The sequence below is a fragment of the Dreissena polymorpha genome, chromosome 14 (assembly GCF_020536995.1).
Source record: "Dreissena polymorpha isolate Duluth1 chromosome 14, UMN_Dpol_1.0, whole genome shotgun sequence".
Classification (NCBI taxonomy): domain Eukaryota; kingdom Metazoa; phylum Mollusca; class Bivalvia; order Myida; family Dreissenidae; genus Dreissena; species Dreissena polymorpha.
Genome location: NC_068368.1, coordinates 35,252,889 through 35,279,971, shown reverse-complemented (window position 1 = coordinate 35,279,971; position 27,083 = coordinate 35,252,889). Strand labels below are relative to the sequence as shown.

Genomic DNA, 27,083 nt, shown 5'->3' with positions numbered 1-27,083 from the left:
GAGGTCACATCCGAAAAAGCGAGTGAACTTGATTGCAATAAGCAGATGGTCAACAAAACTTCGAAAATTCGATTCACTGACCAAATTTAGAGAAACTGAAAGATTAATTAAATTTTTTATGTAACTTCTATTTACCATTAAACAAGTTTCTGTTTAATAGGTTGATCTACTTTTGAGCAAATTTAAGACGAAAAAGTGCTCAAGAATTGAAAAAAGAAATAGCGTTTGCAATTTGTTCAATTAAAATTTCAGCATACATGCAGGGCTTAACACTAAGGCACGTCCGAACGACATTTACTGCCTGTACCTAGGTCCGGGCTAGCCATGCAATGTCCCAGAACATGCCCGACCAGTCGTGTGTGTATTTTGAGCGGGATTATGTGTTCTATATCAATAAACTGCGTTTTTAAAAAGCTTTTGAAAGATGCAAAAATCTTAATACAGTATGATCAGATGACAATTAAATCCCAGAGTGAAGTTGGAGACTACAAATATATTTGGAACCCCCGGATTGCAATCATAAAGAGGCCGACAATTCAGAAAATCCCTGGCGGTTTTCCTGGTAAAACACGTCAGTACCTATTTTTAAACAGAATTCTGCTAGATACGGTTTTTGATTGGTTTCCTCGAAGTGACGTGTTTTCTCGGTAAAAATGGGTTTTAAACTAAAAGCAGGAATCGCCCAGGATCGTCCGGGATCAATGAAGGTATAAAACTCGACATTAACACAAAGTTGCTATGAAATTATTAGTTATTTACCAATTTTAAATAATTTTAATTTGTTTGATCGATTAGAAGTGTTTTGACAATCTTTTGTACGCAATTCAACTAGCAAAACTAATATTAATGGTTGATCCCGGCTTTTAGTAGAGAATTAACCCTGTACAATAGACCAATTCACGCGTGACGTCACGCGCACCTGCGTGTTTTTATCCGTGCCACTCTGGTAGGCAAAAGAAAGACACGATCAAAGGGGAGATATCGAGCATGATATTTATTGTCACGCTCTATATGCAGTCTTCGAATTAGCCTATAAGCCCGAAGCCCGAGTCGATTCTTGGGCCGGTCGGTCGATCCTAAATGCTTATAAAATAGCCCGACCGGTCGATTAAATATTTGAGCGTCATATCAATAACCTGATTTATATGCGTTTTTAAGAGGCACGATTAAATTTGCTTTTTAAATGCCTAAAATGACGTTATACGTTGTAAAGAATTGCATGAACACATGCGGCCGCCATTTTTCTAAACTTTCGTGTAAACATCCGGGTATATTGCTATTTAAAGTAATGATGCAATTGACGCCCAATCTAGATGAGATTATTCAAACTGAACACGCGTAGATCACGTTCTGGGATGTTCGAGCATCGGGCACTTCGTAATGTTTTAAAATAATGACCAATCTAGAAGCGTATTTAAATTTAAGAAGCGTTTTCCGAAAATGTATTTATAATTCATTAACAAAATGAACGAAGTAATTTTCAATAAAAGAGTCTGTAAGGGATATTGTACGCATTGGGTTAAAAACAAATTGATCCTTATTACAGTTAGATTTGCATGTGTTTTAATCGATCATTCTTGCGTATTAGAAGACGTTTTTTCAACTAATTATTAATAAGTGTAGTACTTTCGTTTGTTCTGTAATCTCGTTATGCTACGTGACCTACATTGCTACTTAAAATCTGTTTACAAATATACAATACTTTTCACGGTTGACACATGCTTATCAAAACATCGGGAGTAAATTAAAGAAGCAGACATTGTCATTTGGTAGATTGGGCAATTAACACACCCAGTGGCCTTTTGTTCTGAAGCCACATGCCGACAATTCAGAAATTCACTGGCAATTGTCCTAGTAATAATACGATAATAATCGATTTGCTTTAAAATAAAACCTAATACCGGTCAAACTGATTAATGGAATCATCGAATGAGAACATGTGTAATAATAAAGTTACAATAAACAGCATAATTATCTGGTGCATTTTGTATAAAATGCATTTCAAAAGGAAACAGAATACCCTTTATTACTGTAATCACATGCGTCTGTTTTTACTAATGGAAGTAGATTTTCTGATTGTAAATAACTATGTTGGTGTTCCTGGCCAAAAAAAGTCATAACATTTATATTGACTTCTTCGGGCTTTTAAACATGTCTTCGGGCTATTCAAACTTCCATCTGATAAGCCCGAAGGGCTATTTGGCTAAAATATTTAGCGTGAAGACTGTATATGTATATTAAATACATTATTTAATATATTTTGATATGTATACGATCATTTTTAGATTTTAGATTTAAACATCCCAAAAGTTGTTGTACTGTACTCAAACAAATAAGAATGAAAACAAACAATAAATAGATCGATTCCATGCCCACAGCATATATTAACTTACCACTATGATAGTCCATAATCCATCTGTTATTAAGTATGTACAATTGCTGCAACTAAAGAACAGGGTCTGAACTAATAACACGTTGTTTATGTGTTAAGGAATCTTTGAGTATCAGATCAAATTTGTTAAATCGTATAACGTAATTTACCAATTGTTCATCTTATGTACCCCAATATACGTATGATTTATTAATACTCGTGTTTGTTAAAATGTGTTTTCTGGCGCGTATCAATATCAACCACATGACTGTGATGTTGACGAGGTACATTGTGCAAGTCAACTAAAAAAAGTCTTCCAAAACATTGAACTAAATTTTGCAATTATATCATTCTGTAATCTGACCATAGCTGATTACATCAATGCACACATTATAAACTTGGTAGTTTTATTGGCAAAATATTTTATTATTAAATGCAAACAGGAAAAAAAACAACACCATAAATAGATTTTCTTGTGTCCTTTTAATAATATAATTTAACAAGAGGAATTAATCGCGACTACACAAAATAAATTACATATATTTTATATTCGTTGTGCGCTTTTTATGCTCAATGGGTACACCTACCCTAAAAAAAATGTAAATATACTTTGTGACAAAGTTTCACCTACCTTAAAGCAACATATATACACTTTTTCCCTTGTATATATATATTATATATATAATATAATAAAATATATATCGAAATTGAAACTGTTTTAAACGTATTTTTCACACCATCCATAGTCTTTATAGATGCTATGTACCATAACTAATATCGGGAAAAAAGACAACATATATACTACTTTTGTGTATTTTTAAACATAATATGTTTTATACAAAATATATTATGTTGACGATGGAAATAAAAAAGGAAATTACTAAAAAAAAAGTCTTGTCTGTCTGTCTAGGAAAACTAACACTTTGACACATTAAATAAATTAATTTAATTTAATTGGTTTGATTTGATTGTTTGCATCAATCTTAAAATCGTGTTAGCCTTTGTATTTCGGTGTTTAATTGCCCCCTTTGTTCGGCACAAGCCGATTATCTCGTTTTGATCAGATATTGTCCCTACTTAACTAACAGCAAAGTGTCATAAACTACAGCAGGGACCTATACAAACATTAGGTCCCTGACACAGGTGGTATATGAAAGTCTGGTCATTAAACACAATTGATGATACCACCATGTCTTCTCTTTCTAGTAGTATTGAGCAGTTATTTGGGGTTGAGTAATATACCGCCAAAGTTCAACTGTTCAATTAGATATGCTACATATCGTAAAAAAAAATAAAGTAATTTGTCCAGTATATATTAACAGAAAATGTACGCTGGGAAGATACTAGCCCGATTACCGTTAATTTATAACAAAACGTATTTAATAATTGGTAAATGTACGTATAATCATTAAACGTATTTAGCAGGTACCGATTAATTAAAACTACGTCATTCCGTTTGAAGATTGAATGTTACGGCCATGCACAAACGACATCATGAAAACAAGAAATTACGTATGACTACCGGGGTAAATAATATTTACGAAAAATAAAAAGCAATATAGATATATATTATAAAATGTAAGATATTTGTCACTCATATACACAAGTAAAGAAATTTCAATATACATGAATTCACAGGTTAATTTGCATCATGTGAAGTTGTGTTTTTCAGTTGTATGTTACGATTCATCTATAGTGTTATTCACCTTAAAAACAAATCATCCAATTTAAAAGAAAATGATCATAACATTTAAATACTGTCATGCACTTCGCTTTTAATAGGGATTTGTTGTACCGGTATGTCAGATTTAATGCACCCCTTTTCTTTCACTCATATTTTTTTTATCACACTTTCATACTCATATAATTGATAATTATAATTATATAAAGTGATGCATTATTGTTTTTTGTAATTTTTGATGTCCTTCTGCAAGAAATAAACGGCTAATGCATAGCTTTGTTTTATGAAATTGTCGGTGTTTAGTCTTCAGACCACCTTTACCTTGATGTTAATGACTAACGAGTATATATTTTTTTTTATAGATAAGAATACATGTATTAATCAAAGACCTATAGATTTGTAATCTATAGGTCTTTGTATTAATTAAACAATATTGACATTAAAAATGCAATATCTTTAATAGTATTTAGGTGTTATGATGTTGTTGTTAATGTTTACGATATATTGACTAAACACGTGCCGTTATCTATACGACATAATGTTTATCGTAACTGTACCCAGTGCTTTTGCCTACCAGCGCATCGCGCATGCGCGAAAATTCGGAATCAAAATAATAACAATGAATTGGTCTATTGTTACGACTATCGTAACACGTTATTTTGCGACACCTAAGATTCACTTACCATTTGTCATGAGACGACAACCGCGGCAATCTATGTAAAAAAGGTTTTAACATTCATGTCGTTGTTTAAGTTTGGCTTTACGGTGGGGATGGGGGTTCCTCGGATAAGAAAAGAAAAGGGAAGGAGGAAAGTAATAGAAAGTATGAGGGAAAAAAAAACAAGGAAATTTCTCCCGAAATGGCGTGAAGATTACAAATAGATGTCTTAAGAAGATGAATATTGAATTTATTAGCATTAGTAAGGCAAGCAAATAAGAATGATTGAATCATAATTGCGCATCTCCAAGCACAAGAAAATACAAGTTGAATGATAAATATAAAGGTTTTGATAATAATTGGGTCAGGGCACATGAAAGATTGGTCAGGGCTTGTAGGTTCTGCATTTACTAGCCCGATTGGGCTAGTTGAAAAAAAAGTTAGTGTTAAGCCCTGACATGTAACTACTAAAAGATTTGATAAAATTATCATCCAATCAGAACAGGGCTTACCCACTGAACGTGTGTATATTGTCATGTAACCTATTTTCGCGATGTGTGTTCGCAGATTGTTCCATGCAACATTTTCGGTTTCCGGACGTTTCACCCCCAAGACGTTTCCTCCCCTAGACATTTCTTCCCCAAGACGTTTCCTCCCCAGACGTTTCTCCCCCACTTTGGTTTAAGTGCAGACGTTTCCCCCCCCCCCCCCCCCCCCCCCAATAAATGTATGATTGTTTGGTTGAAGTTTATTCTTGATTTATTATCAAAATAATTATTTTGTTTATGAAGTTTTCAATTAACTTTATTTATGAAGCAGCTTGTTTGATTATTTGTTTGGTTTAACTGTGAATGGAATGCATGTAAATCATAAGTGTTGAGGAACTGTAGTTGTTTGTTGATTTTAATCCAATTAATCCAATTAAATAGGGTCAATTGGTGAATTGATTAAATGGTTAAATCACATTTATATAAATTTCAAAACTGTTTTCCTTGTAACAGTTAAATATGATAAATAAATAAACTATATAATTGTCAACAATTATATTTTTTCTTGCATTTATATGTATGTATATAATAAAATGATTGGATGTCACTGTGAAATACAACAGATGCGTCTATGACTACCATAGTTTGGATTCAAAACCAATTATAGCACTGTGGATGCTATTTTCCTACTAAAGGCTTTTATAGATAAACATTTAGTTCTAAAAAGAAACTATACTGTTGCTATATCGACCTTATGAAATGTTATGATTCAATATATTGAAACGGACTATGGTACAAGCTTATTAAGAGCGAAATAAACGGTAGATTGTTAAAAATTATTCGGTCTATGTATGATGAAGTGAAATTATGTGTAAGACATATGGGGACGTTGTCGGATTTCTTTAATTGCGAAGAGTTCACAGAAGATTTTTGAAACGAATACTGGGTGTAAAAATGAGTACCGCTAATTCAGCTGTATACGGGGAACTAGGGCGATACCCATTATATATAAATCGCTATGTACGAATAATAAAATATTTCATAAATTGTATACTGTTAAACAAACTAATTGTATATTATATATAACACCTTTTAATGTACTAGTTTGGTCACTTTCGCATTACTATGCATGTGCTTATTGCTTATTATATTGTCACTTTTGTATATGTAACGATGAACTGTAAATGTTCAAGTTATATGAATAAACTATCTGTTCTGTTCTGTTCCATATATAAAACTATCAATTAAGTCAAATCAAATCTATTCATTAATAATATTTAATACAGTGATAAACTATTTAAAACGTTATTTTTTGCATAATAATGTGCTAATCTCATCTTATCCCCCCTGTCACCTAATCTCATCAATGCTGATTAAAGGGCCTGTATATTGCACCCATAATCTAGCTGTTATCTGTTGTACTACACTTGCTAATCTAATCAATGCTTGTTTGTTGCACCCTAAGTGCCTAATATCTTGTATAATGGTAGGTGTGGTTGTTATTTAATATTAGCCAAATGATGAAAATGCTGTCACATTTTTTTGGCTTCAAATTAAATTAATAAAGATCTATGACACACTGATAGTTATTTATCAAAATTATTTTTGAGAACTACAATTCAATACTGGCTGTAATAAATTATAATTTTAATGTCATATAACAACTTTATTTACTCAAAATAAAAATATGTTATAGTTATTATTCATTCTTAAAAATCATAACTTATGGCTTATTTTCATTATAACACTGCATTATGTGAATTGGGAATAAGACATCAATTTGGGAATAAATTGTGTTATATCAAAAGTGCATAATATGCAGTTTTATATGTTGTATTTATCTAGTTTTACAAATTATAATTAAAACATATCGCCTACTGAATGTAATAAGTCATGTAACTGACATTTTTATACATTTTTACTTTTTTCCAATTTTGTGTTTTTTAAGGTGACATACATCAACTGATAAAATATTAAGTCAACCTTTTTGGTAAAAATAATGTTTTTATCCAATTTTCGAAATTGACATAACAAACGCATGTCATTTTCTGAATGTAAAAAGTAGGGTAAGTGACATTTTGTTAAATTTTCACGAGAAGCACAAAGATGTTTTATTAAAATAATTAACATTTTTCCGTATTCAAATTTTCTGATTATAATAGCATTATTTAAATTGATTTTACTTCAAAACTGGATTTTTTATTAATTAAAAAAAAAATCCTCGTAAAATGAAACTGTGTCCATGCCGTGCAAAAATGCACTTTAAATGAAAAAAATTCAATCACTGTTAATGAACAAGTAATGGAAAATATCTTATTAAACTTAAATTATAGATTTGTTTGTAGCAACATGAATTCATTAATTCAATAATAGTAATTCTTTACTTTGTAACATACCATTCCACTTAAAATGATCATCAAAAAAAAGGTGTTTGTTTACTCAATTGATTTATACAATAGTCATAATTGTTTAATTTGTAGCATACCATTCCACTTACAATGACCATCAATGACCATCAAAGAACATCAAAGGTGTGCTTTTACCCAATTGATTAATACAATAATTATAATTATTTTAATTTGTAACATACTTTTCCATTTAAAATGACCATCAAAGAACATCAAAGCTTTGATTTTACTCAATTTTTCAATGAGCTTAATTAATGCAAGAACAATTTAAGGCACTTATAAAATCAAGTATAATTAGATCTATTTAATTGTTAAATTTGTTAGAGGCTTCCTTAAACAACCATATAAAATCATTAATTAATATTTCAATTAGTCAGGACTCAACTAACATCATTTTTTTACACATAAAATGCACTCAATTAAAATACTAATACTTTATTTTCACTTTATTACAAATAACTGTTGCTAATATACATTTACATATTATGCAGACGTTTCACCCCCATTTTGGGGGTGAAACGTCTGGGGAGGAAACGTCTGGGGAGGAAACGTCTTGGGGGAGAAACGTCTGCCACCCAACATTTTCTGGGAATTGTGAAAAAAATAAAAGAATTTTTATTAAAATAAATCAAATACATGAAATTGTTGTGTTTACACTAGCCGATGGTCTGCAATTTATATATATAAATGTGCAATTTTAATGAAGAGTAACAAAAAAATGCATACATGAAAAGGCATACATTTGGATTATTTCAGTTCAAGTAAGATTTTTTAAATACAATTAAACTGGTGTTTTCCTTGTTTTAGTCGTGTCTGTAATTATTTTCAAGCATAGTAATATTAGTAAAACAAAATACTCGGAGCGCATGCGTGTGATGTCATCAGGAGACCCGCGTTTTCAATGTAAACAAAGTGATCAAAATTAGGTTATGCTCGAAATAAGGGAATCATATGATAGTACTTAGAAAATCTACTTGCTCTGAGCATAAAGCCACTTGCCCAAACATGAAATATCACTTTAACTGTAAAACTGATATTTTTTTTTATAGAGATCAAAATGATACACCACAAAACCTTTTTATTTTTGCACATTTAACAAATGATTACAGCCATTAAAGATTTTGCCAACTTACAGTTGCTTGTAAAGCTAGCTGAAATAATTCGCGTTCAGAATAAATCAAGAGTCTGCCAAAGCAAAAATCATCAAAAGATTCTAAGGCGGCAATTTATATTGACTACTTGTAAAGCTGAAGCTAAATAAACTAGACATTTCTTGTCTGCTAACAGTACTGGTAACAACACATGAACCATAACAAAAATGTCAATTGACGTAAAGCAAAAGATTGTTGAAAATGTATTTCTCAAAATATGAAATATATATACCCAAGCTATTTGTTGTTGTTTTTATATAGTTATATAATTTAAGTAGTTTTCTTCGTGACTGAAAACACGAACAGTGTTATCTGTAACTGAATAGTAATAAAAAAGATGAACACAATAGCATTTAAAAGCCTATGTTTGGAATCCAAAAGCCATTTACGTCTTTTGGTTTCTAAAAAAAAGTTTGGAAATGCATGCGCACCATGCGTAGTTAGTTCCGACTTCTGCAAACAACCATTGCCAAGGTAAATTCGTGCATTAGGCAAATCGTACGTGATTATTTGTACTATTTAACCACAGAAAAACATGTTTTTCTTTGTTATTTTTTGCACTTGCCCAGGCGGACAACAAGATTATAAAATAACTTGCCCAGACCCAACTTTTACTTGCCAGGGGCCATATCCGGACAACCGTAAATATTGAGCCCTGGTATGCAGCACTGTGTCAGTGTGATTATTACATGTATTAACTTATTGTTAATTAAATCCGTTTGACTTTTCTATTGTTGCATCCATACCTATAGAGCTTTGATTTAATATATTTAAGTTTTTAATGTAAAGGGAATTTTGGAAAAAGGTGGTATAAATAGGGAACAATTGTGAGGAAGTCCCATTTATTAGGTAGCACAACAGTCAAATCCAGACTAGGCAAATATTTACTGGACAGTAGGTCCTGTAAAATGGGAAAAAATACAGTACCTCCTCTTTTTTTATAGGACCTACTGGCTACAGAATATAATAGTAAAATAACTTGGTTTCATTGCTGGGCTCAATGTGTTTATGATATAAAATGAAAAAATTATTGAATAGCTATTAATTTCAAGGTCACACATTTGTATCTGACGTTAAATAATAATACACGCCATACATGGTACTAGTCTTGTTTAGTTAAAACATTTTTTTTTTAAATGCTGAACACATGTTAACAGTGAATATAAACAGGAATCGCTTCTTTGTAATATCTTAAGAACAATTTCCAAAACAAAAGTAGCTGATACTTGTTTAACTAAGCTTTGCTTAGCGCGCATGTCAGGTATGAGTCTGGTCAATACAGCCTAAACCGACAACAGCCTCGATAAATGACAACCGGCCTGTTTCACGCATGGATATTGATAGCCAAGATAACAACGGTTTGAATGACAATGATCATTATTATACATTACTATTGCTATAAAAACCACACAAATTGATAACTGCATCATTTAAATTGTAATAATCAGATTAATGATTGTCTTGTTAAGCGACTAGGCCGTCATGGATTGGACCGTCCTGACCCGCTTTCGTAAGATGCACGTAAATGGACCAATCAGGTGCCCTCGGAAAATTCCGTCAGCAGAAAGAGCGTTGGTACGGAAAAGCACGAGTATAAAGACGCTATTGCTATTTTTGCACCTCAGAAAACTTTCAGAGCCATAAACAAACCTATACAAGCCTATGAATTCTTTTTTTTTTTTTTACCGGACAATCAGTCTTGTCAATTTGACAGACAGGCCGGACCTTACACAATTTTACAGGACACAGTGTTTTTTTTCACCTATAGGGGAATGGTGGCGGGGCCCGTCCAAAGGGGAAAAACGTGTTGTTTTTTAGGAAAAGGGGAAAATTAAAAATTTACTCTTTTATATGTAATGATATTTATTATATGAATACACATGAATGCATGAATGTAATATTCACAGCTGAATGTCTTTGTCCTATTTCTTAAATATATACCAATGATTTTTTCAACATTAGTTTCAGACAGTTCAGCCTTCATGCACAGTCTTAGTTTTCCTTGCCATTTTGAGTCTAATTGGGATTTTTAAAATTGATAAAATGGAAAATGTGAGCATTTTTTATCAATAAAATGGACCAAATTGGAATGTTTTTATCAACGAATATTGACACAATATACCTAGATCAGGCCTTTCCCTGGCCATTTTGGGAAAAAAAAATGCAATTCATGTTAAATTAATTGAGTTGGGAAAAACTAACTTAATATAACTCTTTATAATAATTCAAAATCATATTAATTATAGTTATATACTTGATTAGTTGTTTATGAAATAAATTTGAAATATATCAGGGCTCAACATTAACCGAAAAACCAACTTGCCCTACCGGGCCAGTACTTCCTAAATCTACTTGCACTGAACGTAAAGCCACTTGCCCAAACATGAAATATCACATCAACTGTAAAACCTCATATTGTTTGATAAACCAAAATGATACACCCCAAAAATCTTTTTATTTTTGAACATTTAACAAAATGATTACAGCAATTAAAGTCTAAATTAAATGCTCTTTGTTCTTTTTTGCAATTTTCCGGGCGGACAACTAGATTATAAAATAACTTGCCCAGACCCAACTTTTACTTGCCAGGGGCAATAGGACAACCATAAATGTTTAGCCATGTATATTTATCATAAGACAGTTATTTAAAAAAAAAAATAAATATATTTTTTGGTTTTTTTTTTTACTTTTGGAGGGGATTTTTTCTACAAAATGGGGGAAAAATATATACTCTTTTTTTTAGGGGAATGGGGCCGAAATCGGCCCCGAAATTGCCATAAAAAAAACACTGGGACATGTCCGTCGGTCCGGCAATGTTTGGCCAAGACTGGCACAAATATAATGCTTCTTAACTTTATATAAAGTTTGTAATGTTTATGTCATTTTACAACTTAATCACGCGACCTTCCAAAGTGTGCATTCGAAAGAGAAGGCCTTAACTGCAAATATTTAAATTAGCATTGACACTGTAGTGTAGTTCTATTTAATTAATAAAGATGTGACGTCACTGTCTTAATCAGATGCCAAGAGGGGCATGCATGATATACAATAACTGTAGAAGAATCAAATTATTTCTAAACAAGCATAATTTATTTTGTTTAAAAAAATATTTGTTGACATGATAACATTAACATTGTATGAACTTTAAACACGCCAGATGACATTGTGTTTTAAACATGTACATGCATGTGCTATAAAATGTGTGTACATGCCTTGTCATGTAGTTACTACTTAAAAATTGCTAATAAAAATGTATACCAGAGCTCCAGATAAGGATTTGTGAAACAAGGGCTGTTTGTAAAACATGCATGCCCCCCATATGGGCTGTCCTTTGTAGTGGCAGCCATTGTGTGAATACGATTTTTGTCACTGTGACCTTGACCTTTGACCTAGTGACCTCAAAATCAATAGGGGTCATCTGCTGGTCACGATCAATGTACCTATGAAGTGTCATGATCCTAGGCAAAAGCGTTCTTGAGTTATCATCCGAAAATCATTTTACTATTTCGGGTCACCGTGACCTTGACCTTTGACCTTGTGACCTCAAAATCAATAGGGGTCATCTGCAAGTCATGATCAATCTACCTATGAAGTTTCATGATCCTAGGCGTATGCGTTCTTGAGTTATCATCCGAAAACCATTTTACTGTTTCGGGTCACCGTGACCTTGACCTTTGACCTAGTGACCTCAAAATCAATAGGGGTCATCTGCGAGTCATGATCAATCTACCCATGAAGTTTCATGATCCTAGGCGTATGCGTTCTTGAGTTATCATCCAGAAACCATTTTACTATTTCGGGTCACCGTGACCTTGACCTTTGACCTAGTGACCTCAAAATCAATAGGGGTCATCTGCAAGTCATGATCAATCTACCCATGAAGTTTCATGATCCTAGGCTTATGCGTTCTTGAGTAATCATTCAAAAACCATTTTACTATATCTGGTCACAGTGACCTTTGACCTAGTGACCTCAAAATCAATAGGGTCATCTGCGAATCATGATCAATGTACCTATGAAGTTTCATGATCCTAGGCCCAAGTGTTCTTGAGTTATCGTCTGACAACCACCTGGTGGACTGACCGACAGACCGACCGACCGACAGACCGACCGACAGACCGACATGAGCAAAGCAATATACCCTCTCTTCTTCGAAGGGGGCATAATAAGTAACGGTACTGCCACTGACAGAAAGAAAAGGAGTAACGCTGAAAATTAATTAGTACCTGTACTGCCATATCCAAAAAAAACAGTGGGTAGTGGGGTACTAGGGTATTCTGGGGTGTATAACTGGCTAAGTAAATGAACACTAATGTCACTGTCTCATCTCAAAGGAATCATTGCTTTTGCAGTTAACTGTCAAAGTTGGCATAGTCTTCGATGAAATCAAATGGATTAATATCGGGTCGACAATGTCTTTTTCTGGGTTTACAGGATTGAATGTAAGGATGGTGAGACGACCGTATGTAGCCATTTTATGACAACAAAGTGTCTTTTAAACCGCTTTCGGTTTAGCCGGCCTTACCCGCGCGCAGACATATTGTTTTTGACGGGTTTACGAGTTACCGGAAATCACGCGACAGAATAGACAATAATACCCAATCCAGTCTACAACTTTTCGGTAATTTAAATTAACGAAAAGCGCCGTAAGGTTAGAGACCAACTAATCAAGCCGCGCTGATGTGGACGTATTGGTACGGCCAGATTTTTTTTGTAAATGCGTAAAAGGGATATTAAAGTCGTAATTGTACGTCCAGTTTATAAAAATAAATGCATAAACCTTCATGAAAAAGCCGTATTTACAGCTGTACGGCCCTTATCTGGAGCTCTGTATACTATCATTAGAGATGAAAACCTTTTTTCTACTCTTTTATCTGGTGGGCAAGCATTTTAAAACTGATTTGAATATTGCACATAGAGAGTGTATGTTCAGGGTGGCGTCTAACAAAGTGACTTGCAAATGTTAATTATAAGCATTTCATGCACACATTGATAGAAAATGACAATAGGTCTTCCCATTATTAAACGCCCATAAGCACGTAGGTAAGCTGAGAAGCAGCACATGACTGTAAACACAATGGCGTTTACAGGCATGATACAGATAGGGCTACCATTTTGAACGGTTTGAAATTAACAGTAGTTTGTCTTGGACAAGGAAAATGTTTGTCTAGGCAGCGGACATGTAAAAAAATGATCTAATTGAGAGACAGGACAAGTGATAAAAGCTAAGGCCCTTTTTGTCTAGTAAACTGGCAACACAATCACTGAAACATTCTAGTATTTGGGCTTGATTTTCCATCCAAAACATCATGTTGACATTTATGATAAAGCTTAGAATACTTCTCCAACACTTAACTTTTATAGAATACAATTTCTTTAAATTTATTGCCATATTATATGTTGTAAAATTATTGAAAACTTATTTAGCAGTGTTTTTTTCACCATTTTGGGAATGGGGCCGGGTCCCTTTGAATTGACATCTTGCCAACTGTCATAAGATTCTTATCTAAATATTGATCGGCCAATCAGCGATCGATTAATTGGGCACTCCACTTGCTAATGACCTGTCCGCCATTTTCAAGACAAGCTGAATGCCTATTTCTCATTTATTCAACGAGATTAGTTTATTTTTTTCGAAATAATAGGACATCAAATATATCCAGAGAGATAAGTTAGAGGAATTTAATTTATACCATTTCCAACTCAGAAATGTGGTCTTGACAATTGCAAGTGGAAGCTTCAGTGTGTAGAATTACCAAATTTCCCCTTAAAGAAATTTTTTTTTTTTCAGAAACTGAAAATGTCATATAAGCAACAGTCTTTCCTAAAATAAAAATGTGTTGCCTGCCAGGAGGTCCTATAATCATGCAGCCTTTGCCAGCCCAGACTTATCATTGCCGGCCCAAAAAATAAAAATGATCATTAAAGACAAAAATGATATTTGTTAACAATATTTTAATATTATTAAAGAAAGAAACTATTTAATACCAATATTCATAAATGTCACTGACAAATAATTAAATTTAATTCTTCTTAACCAAATAATGTACGCCTGAAAGCTTCACTTTATTTATTACATTGTGAGCAAGTTAAAAATTCAATTAAATACTTATTTTTGTGTTCATTTTTTAATTTATGTTACGTTACTGTATTGTAACTCCTGTGGTGATGTTGACAGTTCGCAATAATTTCACAATGACGTTTGTTTTGTGCCCTGCTTACGTACAAAATAATCTAATAAAACGGGAGCTAAAACGCACATGTCTTGATTCCCTTTGCGGAATGTACTCATATAGTGATGACATAGAGTGTATTTCGCTTAGACTACGCGGAAAAAATCTGATACTTTAGATGTAAAAAAAGCAACCAATAAAAAAGCATTTTTACATCATTTGAGTATTCATTAACAATTCAGTAAATTCTAACTTGATCATTGAAACTTTTCTAAAAATAGCTTATTGAATTCCAAATTTTGCCATAATTTTATTACTGGAAACCAGGTCTGGCAATAAAAGAATCATTTCCGGATTTTGCAAATTATTATCGGAAAAATCCGAGGACCGACGGTATTTCGAAAAGACTGAAGCAATATTAAGTATGAATTATATCATTCACTTGTATATGACTAATATGGAATATTGGTATTTGCGTAATTTAACCATTATAAATCACTTTTTATATCAAAAACAAGTGAGAACTATTTTATGTCACTTTTTATTAATAAAATATATTGATAAATGCCATGGTTTTGATGCTCTGCACTTTCAATCAAAATGGTGGATATATGTTCCATAACGTCCATAAGCAATGTTTAATATTATAAATATCACTATTTGTCACTTTTATACTTTATAACATGGGGGATTTCGGTACCCACTGGGTATCAGAAAGCGTGTAAAACTTCAGCAAAATCCCAGTAAAAAGGGCTATTTGTGTCAAATACATGTAATACAAATATTTTGTTTGTATTTTTGTAAATACCAGAGTAGAGGTGTTAATTTATTACTATTACCACTACATTAGATTACAGATAGTAACAGGTTAGCGCTTGATAATCGCGCAGGGGTTTTAGAGCGTGTTTTAAGTACCAAAATACCCGTTATTCATATCAAATGTTCTTTATAAACGAATATTTTTTGCATTTGCATAATAAATATATGACAAAAAAAAACTTACCAGTGTTAAAGAAAATGAAAAAAGCCCATACAAATCATCCGAAATACCGCGTAATCTATAGGCAATCTATAGGCAGAGGAGACACTTTGCTGTTAGCTTGTCTAAGTTTTGTAACCACTAAAAATTGCCACGTGACTAAGTGGGTGGAGAGATCATCGCACAGGCGAGATGTCAATTAGGAAAATTGTGGTGTTTTTACTAAAATTGGGAAATAAGTGTTGTTGTTGTTTTGCTTAAAAATGCTTCAAAATTGAGAATGAGTGTTTTTATCCCCTTGCTTTTTGAAAAGCATGGGGATATTGTGGTTATCTCCACCGTCTGTCTGTCTGTCCGTCCATCCGTCCTGGCCACTATCTCCTACACTATAAGCTCTAGAACCTTGAAACTTACACACATGGTAGCTATTCTGGATATTCTGGATCCTGCGATAACTTAAAAAGTTCTTCATATTTTTTCATGAAACTTGAAACATGGACAGATGGCAATATGGAGATTATGCACGTCAATTCATTCAGTTCCTACGTCAAAAATTGTGGTTGCTATGGCAGCAAATGTAAAATTTTTTTTACTGACAATGGTGGAGTTTCACCGGTAGGGGACCATATTGCTTGGCAATCTCTTGTTTTATGTTATTTTACATAAACTTCTTCATTTCTACAATGATTTACTTCAAATTGATACTGAACAACTCTTATGACAATACGGTCAATCTCAACTATGCAAGGCCCCATTACCAACCCTGGGGTGCCCCCGCCCACATAGACCAAGCCCACCCAAAATTGCCTTTTACTATAACTTCTTCATTTCTACACCGATTTACTTCAAATTGACACTGTACATCTCTTATGACAATACGGTCAATCTCAACTATGCATGGCCCCATTACCAACCCTGGGGCACCCCGTCCCCTTCCCACATAGACCACGCCCACCCAAAATTGCCTTTTACTATAACTTCTTCATTTCTACACCGATTTACTTCAAATTGATACTGAACATCTCTGATGACAATACAGTCAATCTCAACTATGCATGGGCCCCATTACCAACCCTGGGGCGCCCCCACCCACATAGACCACGCCCACCCAAAATTGCCTTTTACTATAACTTCTTCATTTCTACACCAATTTACTTCAAATTGATACTGAACATCACTTATGACAATACGGTCAATCTCAAGTATGCATGGCCCCATTACTAACCCTGGGGCGCCTCCGCCCACATAGTCCACGCCCACCTAAAATTGCCTTTCACTATAACTTCTTTATTTCTACACCAATTTACTTCAAATTGATACTGAACATCACTTATGACAATACGGTAAATCTCAAGTATGCATGGCCCCATTACTAACCCTGGGGCGCCCCTGCCCACATAGACCACGCCCACCTAAAATTGCCTTTCACTATAACTTCTTTATTTCTACACCAATTTACTTCAAATTGATACTGAACATCTCTTATGACAATACAGTCAATCTCAAGGATGCATGGCCCCATTACCAACCCTGGGATGCCCTCGCCCACATAGACCACGCCCACCCAAAATTGCCTTTTATTTACAAGGTTGAGCATATAAAGCTGAATGGGAAATAAACAAAATGTTAAGAAAAAAAGAAAGAATCAATTTGGGGAATTTTTAGGTCCCATTTAGGAAAAATATTTTTTTTTTCCATTCAAAATGGGGCCAAATACTGGACTCGATTTTGAACAACAAAAAGTGTAGCATAATAATACAATTACAATCAAATCAGGACAGAAAAGTTTTGGTCGGGACAAGTGAAATTGTAGGTGACTATTCTGACAGTAAATGTGGCTTTATAAGTAAAGCTGGAGCCTGTTTTGAGCATTCAGGTTTTTTTTATTTTGATTTGGAGAAAGGCCTGGCCTTCCATTTAGTGTACAAAATTATAGACACAATTTAGAAAGAGGAAAACATTTCAAAAAGTAAGCTTGAAATTTGAGGAAAATTGCATTACTTGAAAGAAATTCTCTTTGCGGTCCAAGAGGCCTTTCTTTTCGGGAAAGGCCATTTAAAGGCCCTTGCTAAAGAAGGAAATAAAGCCCTGTGCATGGGAAAGAGGCCACAAGATCATGTGAGGCATGAAACTTCTTTATCAATAAAGAGAAAAGAGAGACGTTTTTTTATGGCTTACATATCGCCTACTGAATGTAATAAGTCATGTAACTGACATTTTTATAAATTTTAACTTTTTTCCATTTTTGTGTTTTAATTAAGGTGACATACATCAACTGTTAAAATATTAAGTCAACCTCTTTGGTTAAAATAATGTTTTTATCAAATTTTTGAAATTGACATAACAAACACATGTCATTTTCTGAATGCAAAAAGTAGCGTTAACTGACATTTTGTTAAATTTTCAGGAGAAGCAAAAAAATGTTCTATTAAAATAATAAACATGTTTCAGTATTCAAATTTTCTGACTAGTATTATAATAACACTTGAAAAACGAAACAAAACTCCAAATTGATACGTCTTTTTTAAAACAATAAAAAATTAAGAAAGTAGCAGTTACCATAATTTTCAACATTGAAATATTCTGAGCGCAAAAAATAACGTAAGTGCTCTTACTGTATTTTTGAAAATGTCTGAAAATATGCTTTCCTGAACAATTCACAAAATGTCAGTTACCCTAGTTATTACATTCAGTAGACGATATATACATTCATATAAAGACATATAATTTAAACTGTATTTTTTCTATTAATCATGCATTAAACCTTTGGTACTTATTATCAAACTGAAACCTGGTGATGATGTAACTCAGCTGCCAGGCCTTTGGTTAGCCTTGAAGAGTCGTGATTGTATCCCAACAAACCCAATACACCCCTGTGCAAATCCCGTTTGATTCCATTGATCAATATACCTAGATAAAAATCACTTGTTTCTATATCAAATTGACAGTCCATACTTATTTTAAACAGGTCAATTTGTTTGAAATATTTCAGGAATTCGATGTGGAAGATGTGGGGTTTGTGCGAGAGAGTCTTCAGTATCTACCATATGCTCCGTCCTTGTCGTTCTTGCGCCAGGTATGCTAGTACAAAAATGTGTGTGTACATTTGCACTCTCCCCAATGCTTGTTTTGTATTAAGCGACTAGCCCAAATAATTGTACAACCGTAGCAAACATATATTTTTCACCAGCAAGACTTAATTTCTGAAATGTTTACAGACTGTCTGACATTCATCTAGCCAGCTGCCTCAAGAATGTTAGGTTAGTGGTAAGCTGAAGAATATATATTAGTGGGAGCCCATTTTAGTTTGAACCTATTTATTTTAGCTCGAAAGCCTCAGACTTGAAACACTCTTGAATCTGTTTCCTGGGACTTGAACCAATACTTGGTGTATTTGGGGGAGATCTTAAGAACGCTCTATCAGTGGGGATCGAACCTGTGACCTTTCGGTCGCTAGGCAGACACCATATCCATTACTTAAAGGGAGCCTGTTAGCCTTATAATTGCTGGTGAAATTTGCAGATGGCCCAAAAAATATTTACACATATATAACTCTTATATTCTCTATACAAGTAATCTTGATATATCAGAGGCGGACAATAGTGAATGCTGTTGTAGATTGTGAAAAAAGAAGTTACTAAATAATCTGTAGCAGGAAACAGCAAAATAACCACGTGTTCTTGGGGAAAACAGGTGAAAGGAAGTTACTTGTCAAAGTAGCTATAATATATGTAAGTTTGCATCTTTACAGGAGTTACTGGTGGGACCAAAGACGTACTTCCAGATCGTTGGAACGTTGCTCCTTCACAAACGCATTCTTACGCAAACTGAAAAGAGGAACGCCATCTATAACTTCCCAGGCCTCTGCACTGGCTGTATGCGTATGGGACTGTGCTATGGATGTCAGAAGAATCCACAGTTGCAGTATGTACCTGTTTTAAATTTAGCCACATGAATTACAGCCACATGTTAATAATGTTTTTTCCATAAGTTCTTAATGATAATTTAAGGTTACTTACTTTACTGTGAATATACTGTACATTTGCGTTATGTGTTTTTTGTTTCATATTAAAAAGTACACACTGAAATACGAAGGAATGATAAGATGCTATTTATATTTTGTATGTAATAAAACAATTGCTTATCCCCCTTGATACAAAGAAAACAGTACATACCAATTCTCAAGTTAACACAACATTTCAACTTCAGATTTTTATTAATTGGCTGAAAATTAAAGATAATCTGAAACAGTATCTTTATTGAAATTGTTTGTTGCAGCTACCACGAGGACAGGCCAGTTCGCACCGGAGGTGGGTTCACCTACTTCAAGAAAGATCGCCCTGAAAATGAAATCTCTGCCAAGCATCCGATGAACTGGAAGATCAAGCACCCGGAACAAGCCTTGAAAATGCTCATGGAAGGTAATGACGTCAAGTATTCTTAAAACAATATTAACTGGGGATTTTTCAGAAGTAAGTAACACTGGCTTTCAATGAGTTAAAATGGCTTCTCAAAGTGTGGATGTTTTCATAATAGCACATGAAATTGCTAAACTGTGCTTCAATATGTAAACAAATTGGAACAAATTGTGTGATCTAAAAAGAGGAATAATTATTAATGAAATATAACAGTAACCAGGTTTAAAACGATTTCAGCAAAGGAGTGAAAGCAACTTCTAAAGTCCCTACTTCAACTCTGAGCAATTCATATATCGAGATATCTGCCAGTTTTACAATCAGTTATGAACTGAATGACTAAAATCTGCAGATAGCTTTGGGTTAAGAGAATGTGACTCGGTATTTGATGTAAAAAGAAACCAGACTTTTATTTTCATAGCCATGGCCCTCAATTTGAAATTTTTACCGCCGAATATCCGCAGCTTCCCCCATAAAAAAAGTATACTTTTTTCCCCTATTTCAGCTAAAAATCCCCACCCCCCCCCCCAAATTTTTTTTTTTTTAAATACTTTTATACCTATGTTGCCAGCTAGTATTGTGCTATTAACCTTTTATTAAATGTATATTTATTTAAATTACATTAAAATATAGCAATTTTAAGTGTTGAATAGTTGGTGAAAAGATCATCTGAAATTCCCCTATTCTCCCAAAACGACGCAAAATTCCCCCCTTTAAGGGCCCCGGCCCCAATCCCCCAAAGTGTAGCAAGGGCCCTGATAGCTGATCTTACTAAGTTGCACTTAAGACAATTATTATGCCCCCGGTAGGGTGGCATATAGCAGTTGAACTGTCCGTCAGTCAGTATGTCAGTATGTGTGTATGTCAGTATGTGTGTATGTCAGTCTGTCCGTCCGTCTGAAAAAAACTTTAACATTGGCCATTACTTTTTCACTATTGAAGATAGCAACTTGATATTTGGCATGCATGTGTATCTCATGGAGCTGAACATTTTGAGTGGTGAAAGGTCAAGGTCAAGCTCATCCTTCAAGGTCAAATGTCAAATATATGGCGTCTGTCCGTCCGAAAACTTTAACATTGGCCATAACTTTTTATGCCACCGGTAGGGTGGCATATAGCAGTTGAACTGTCCGTCAGTATGTCAGTGTGTCAGTATGTCAGTATGTCAGTCAGTCAGTCAGTATGTCAGTCAGTCTGTCTGTCCGTCCGAAAAAACGTTGACATTGGCCATAACTTTTTATGTCCCCTACTACTATAGTGGGGGACATATTGTTTTTGCCCTGTCTGTTGGTCTGTTGGTCTGTCTGTCTGTTTGCGCCAACTTTAACATTTTGCAATAACTTTTGCTATATTGAAGATAGCAACTTCATATTTGGCATGCATGTGTATCTCATGAAGCTGCACATTTTGAATGGTGAAAGGTCAAGGTCAAGTTCATCCTTCAAGGTCAGAGGTCAAATATATGTGGCCAAAATCGCTCATTTTATGAATACTTTTGCAATATTGATGATAGCAACTTGATATTTGGCATGCATGTGTATCTCGTGGAGCTGCACATTTTGAGTGGTGAAAGGTCAAGGTCAAGGTCATCCTTCAAGGTCAGAGGTCAAATAAATGTGGCCCTAATCGCTTATTTTATAAATACTTTTGCAATATTGAAGATAGCAACTTGATATTTGGCATGCAAGTGCATGTCATGGAGCTGCACATTTTGAGTGGTGAAAGGTCAAGGTCAAGGTCATCCTTCAAGGTCAGAGATCAAATATATGTGGCCCAAATCGCTTATTTTATGAATTCTTTTGCAATATTGAAGATAGCAACTTGATATTTGGCATGCATGTGTATCTCATGGAGCTGCACATTTTAAGTGGTGAAAGGTCAAGGTCAAGGTCATCCTTCACAATGTCAAGGTCATCCTACAAGGTCAAACATCATATTGGGGGACATTGTGTTTCACAAACACATCTTGTTCACTATTGAAGATAGCAACTTGATATTTGGCATGCATGTGTATTTCATGGAGCTGCACATTTTGAGTGGTGAAAGGTCAAGGTCAAATGTCAAATTTATGGCGTCTGTCCGTCTGAAAACATTAACATTGGCCATAACTTTTTCAATATTGAAGATAGCAACTTGATATTTAGCATGCATGTGTATCCCATTGAGCTGAACATTTTGAGTGGTGAAAGGTGAAGGTCAAGGTCATCCTTCAAGGTCAAATGTCAAAAATATGGCATCTGTCCGTCCGAAAACTATAACATTGGCCATAACTTTTTTAATATTGAAGATAGCAACTTGATATTTGGCGTGCATGTGTATTTCATGAAGCTGCACATTTTGAGTGGTGGAAGTTCAAGGTCAAGGTCATCCTTCAAGGTCAAAGGTAAAAAAAATAAAAAATCAAAGCGGCGTTCTCATGAAGCTGCACATTTTGAGTGGTGGAAGTTCAAGGTAAAGGTCATACTTCAAGGTCAAGGTCAAAGGTAAAAAAAATTAAATTTCAAAGCGGCGTTATCATGAAGCTGCACATTTTGAGTGGTGGAAGTTCAAGGTCAAGGTCATCCTTCAAGGTAAAGGTTATCCTTCAAGGTCAAAGGTAAAAAAATAATAATTTCAAAGCGGCGTTCTCATAAAGCTGCACATTTTGAGTGGTGGAAGTTCAAGGTCAAGGTCATCCTTCAAGGTCAAAGGTAAAATATAATTCAAAGCGGCGTTTTCATAAAGCTGCACATTTTGAGTGGTGGAAGTTCAAGGTCAAGGACACTTCAAGGTCAAAGGTAAAATAAATAAAAAAATTCAAAGCTGCGCAATAGGGGGCATTGTGTTTCAGACGAACACATCTCTTATTCAATTTTGAAGATAGCAACTTGATATTTGGCATGCATGTGTATCTCATGAAGCTGCACATTTTGAGTGGTGGAAGTTCAAGGTCAAGGTCATCCTTCAAGGTCAAAAAAAAAAAAAAAAAAAAAAAAATCAAAGCGGCTTTTTCATGAAGCTGCACATTTTGAGTGGTGGAAGTTCAAGGTCAAGGTCATCCTTCAAGGTCAAGATCATCCTTCAAGGTCAAAGGTAAAAAAAATTAATTCAAAGCGGCATTATCATGAATGTTTTTTTTTTTCAAAGCGGCGCAATAGGGGGCATTGTGTTTCTGACGAACACATCTCTTGTTTCTTTATCAATCGCTCCACATTGTTTTCTGTGTAATTATGATTATTTTCATTTGAAACATGTGTAGTATAGCCTTTTTGAGTGTTTTTATAGGCCATATTTTGTTTGACTGACCAATTCGATTACCTAATTATTTTGCTGGAATGACATTGCACCGTCATGTTATGAAAAAATGACACTTATTGTCATATCATGACATGATTTATTAAAGCCACACACCTTGAAATGAAATACATGGCATAGTAAATTTAATATATGCCATTTTATCTATGCCAATTAGAATATATCTGGTATTTACAAGGTAGAAATCCGTCTCTTTTGCGCTTTAAAACTTAAAAACAATCGCGTTTGTTGAAATGGATGTATTTGTCTAGAAATCCTACTGTTGGTTTCAAAAGCGGTACCGTTTGAAAAATAATAAATAATTTGCTAACTAGGCTATAGATTTAATTTTATCTATCTCAATTAGAATATATCTGGTGGTAACAAGGTAGAAATCCGTCTTTTTTGCGCTTTCAAACTTTAAAATAATCGCGTTTGTCGAAATGGATGTATGAGTATAGAAATCCTACTTTCGGTTTAAAAATGCAAAAAAATAATAAATTACTTGCTAACTAGGCTATAGAATTAATGACAATTTTGCAAACTTTCAAATTGCATCTATATGAATTGATAAACATGTACTTCATTTCAAGGTGTGTGGCTTTAAATTCGTCCAGGAAATATATAAGTAAGCTTGCCAAATGCTCGCTTACTAAAATATTTCCTGAACTCATTGTTATAAAATATTGAATGAAATGACAAACCATGTCCTATATATGTGAAATCCAAAGTTTTGTAGTTAATGAAATAATGTTAAAAAATTACCAATTTCAGCAATACTTTTTTGGTGAAAAAGTTATATGTAAATACACCTCAACACAAAAGAGCTAGACAGTTAAGGAATTTTATAAATTTTAGGAATTTCTTGAAGTTTTTCTTTAAATGTTTTAAGAATAAGGACCCTGATTTTCAATATAAGGTTGGCCAATGAGTAGTGGATATGGTGTCTGCCTAGCAACTGCAGGGAGGTCAATGGTTCAATGCCCACTATGGAAGCCTTCTTTAGATCTAAGCCAAAGACTACAAGATCTTTTTTACCCAGGAAATAGAATCCAGAGCGTTAAAAAAGCCCCGGGCTTTCAATAGAGCTTAAATAAATATGAGCCTTGCTCTGTGAAAAGGGGCTTTAATGCATGAGCTCAAAGTGTTGTCACAGATTAAACTGTGCAGTCTGCAGGCTAATCAGGGACAACACTTTCAGCTTTTATTGTATTTTTGTTTAAAGGAAAATCCAGTTTGAGGAAAATCCAGTTTAGGCAGAAAGTGTCGTCCCTGATTTGCCTGTGCGGACTGTACAAGCTAATCTGGTATGAAACTTTATGCATATGCATTTAACCCCCTTTTTGCAGAGCATTGAGTCTCATATGTTTAAACTCATCCACAGAGTATGCAGGTGTGGAGCTGGAGGGAGCCCTGTCAGATGAGGTTAAGCGTCACCTGGATCTGCAACACCGCACCAAGGGGCACACTGATGCCCCTGTCAGGTCCACCATACCTGACTTTGCTGCTGAGATGAAAAAATTACTCAGTAAGTTTTTATGCAGTGCTCAAAATTAACAATCGCACACTCCAAAAATGTGAGTTGAACAAAAAAGTCATAGTCGCACAAATATGCCAGTTGCAAAGAAAGTTAAATTGAAGCCCTGTCTTGGTATTGACACAAATGTTTGAGGCAAAGTTATTCATAATGATGTAAATTTGTTGTAAAATACTTACTTTATCTGTGACAATTTGAACATGACATCCCTCTGCATCTGTACCAATACTTTCTATATGAAGACGTCTAGCTCGAATTACCAACATTAAAGCTGGGAATAATTATTTATTTTTTTAATTGTATGCCATTGTGGAAAAATGACCTTTGGAACTCTTGTATGTACCACTTAATTCAGGAACCATTTGTTTAGTCTGATGTCATTGGGCCACTACTCAAGGCGCTTTGTAAGTACTCATGGGGAAAACAGCAGCTGCTCATGTTTACATTTGACAACAACAATAAATGAAGGGGTGAATTTCTGTTTAGGAGAACAATTTTCTTATTAGGGGAAAACTTTCCGATCAGAACTTAGGGCAGACATTTTGCATAATCAAAAAAAGAAAATAAGGCTGAATTTGAAAAACAAATATCAAGTTTTTGTTTGTTAAATTTTAGTGCTTTTAAATATGCCCATTTTTTCTTCAATGGCATCATTTGTGATTACAGATCAAATCCCTATGACAATAGCAGTACAAAAGTTCCAAAAAAAAGTTGGACATAATAATGTAAAGTTTAAAGAGTTCAAGTTTAATGGAAAAAAAACAAATATACAGGAATTGCTTAAGGTCAATTATTCAATATTCAATTTTTCAGGTAAAGGCGAATTGAGAGATGGTGTTCTCTCAGACGACCATGTAGCAATTGCTGGTGACCTCAAAGGTGACCTTGAAGGTGAAGATCAATCAGGAAAGAGGGACCATGGTAGGGGTCATCATCCAGGGGATGGAGATGGGGCTGAATATGGTCACGGTGAGTTGTTATCTTTAATCAACAATTGGCTAGAATTTATCCGTTTGTTAAGGTGTAGTTGAAAATATATATGAGGGTATTGCATGAGGGGCTGCTCATGTAAATGGGGATGTACAGTTGAGACCCATTGGTTCGAACTCGCTTTCCTCAAATTTCCAGTTGGCTCGAGCTGTCCTCAAAGCAACAATTTTTAATTGCTATATGTTCATATAAATTTATGTTGGATGGCTAAAATTCACAAGGGTCGAAATGTCAGATGCCTTGAACAATTTTTACAGTCACTGTCACCATTTTCACACGTTCTCTTGTCTGTTTGGCTCGAACTTGCTTCGGGTGTTAAAGCTGTTAACTGATAAGAAGAGGTTGATAAAAGGCATGCCATAATTGCAAACATGTCATCGACTTAATTGTTTATTGATTGAGAAATGGATGTCATTTTGTATAAAATCTGGCCTTTTTGTAGATACAGTTTAATTATGGCTGGGACGGCTGTATCACCACTTGTACAATGTCAACTTAATGTAATAGATCATTTTGAATCTAAACAACATGAACAAAACACTGGCTGACATCATGTCATTATTTAAAAGAAAAACACGCAACAAATAAATACATGTAGTGCTGTTAAATATATTAGCAATGTGTTTATAGACAAGTGCTTATGCACTGATGCATGTATTGTTTTTTAGTCCCCTACCTGTGAAACCGGAGGGGACTGATAGTTTACGCTCTGTGTGTCTGTCAGTCAGTCAGTCAGTCAGTCTGTCACACTTTTCTGGATCCTGTGATAACTTCATATTTTTTCATGAAACTTGAAACATTGACAGATGGCAATATGGAGATTATGCACGTCATTTCACTTTGTTCCTACGTCAAGAATTCTGGTTGCTATTGTAACAAATGGACTAGAAATATTGCTGAAAATGGATGAGTTTCACCAGTAGGTGACTTTTATTGCTTGGCAATAGTCTTATTAGTGA

General features: G+C 34.3%; 1 protein-coding gene across 1 annotated transcript in view; it reads left to right on the top strand.

Moving 5' to 3' along the window:
• Positions 1–27,083, top strand: part of LOC127857286 (uncharacterized) — a 95,190-nt gene that overhangs the window by 24,618 nt on the left and 43,489 nt on the right. Inside the window, exons 3-7 of the mRNA XM_052393698.1 lie at positions 18,902–18,985; positions 19,661–19,833; positions 20,188–20,330; positions 24,982–25,125; positions 25,948–26,103. Coding sequence (XP_052249658.1) covers positions 18,902–18,985; positions 19,661–19,833; positions 20,188–20,330; positions 24,982–25,125; positions 25,948–26,103 — 700 coding nt within the window. The remainder of the gene's footprint in view (positions 1–18,901; positions 18,986–19,660; positions 19,834–20,187; positions 20,331–24,981; positions 25,126–25,947; positions 26,104–27,083) is intronic.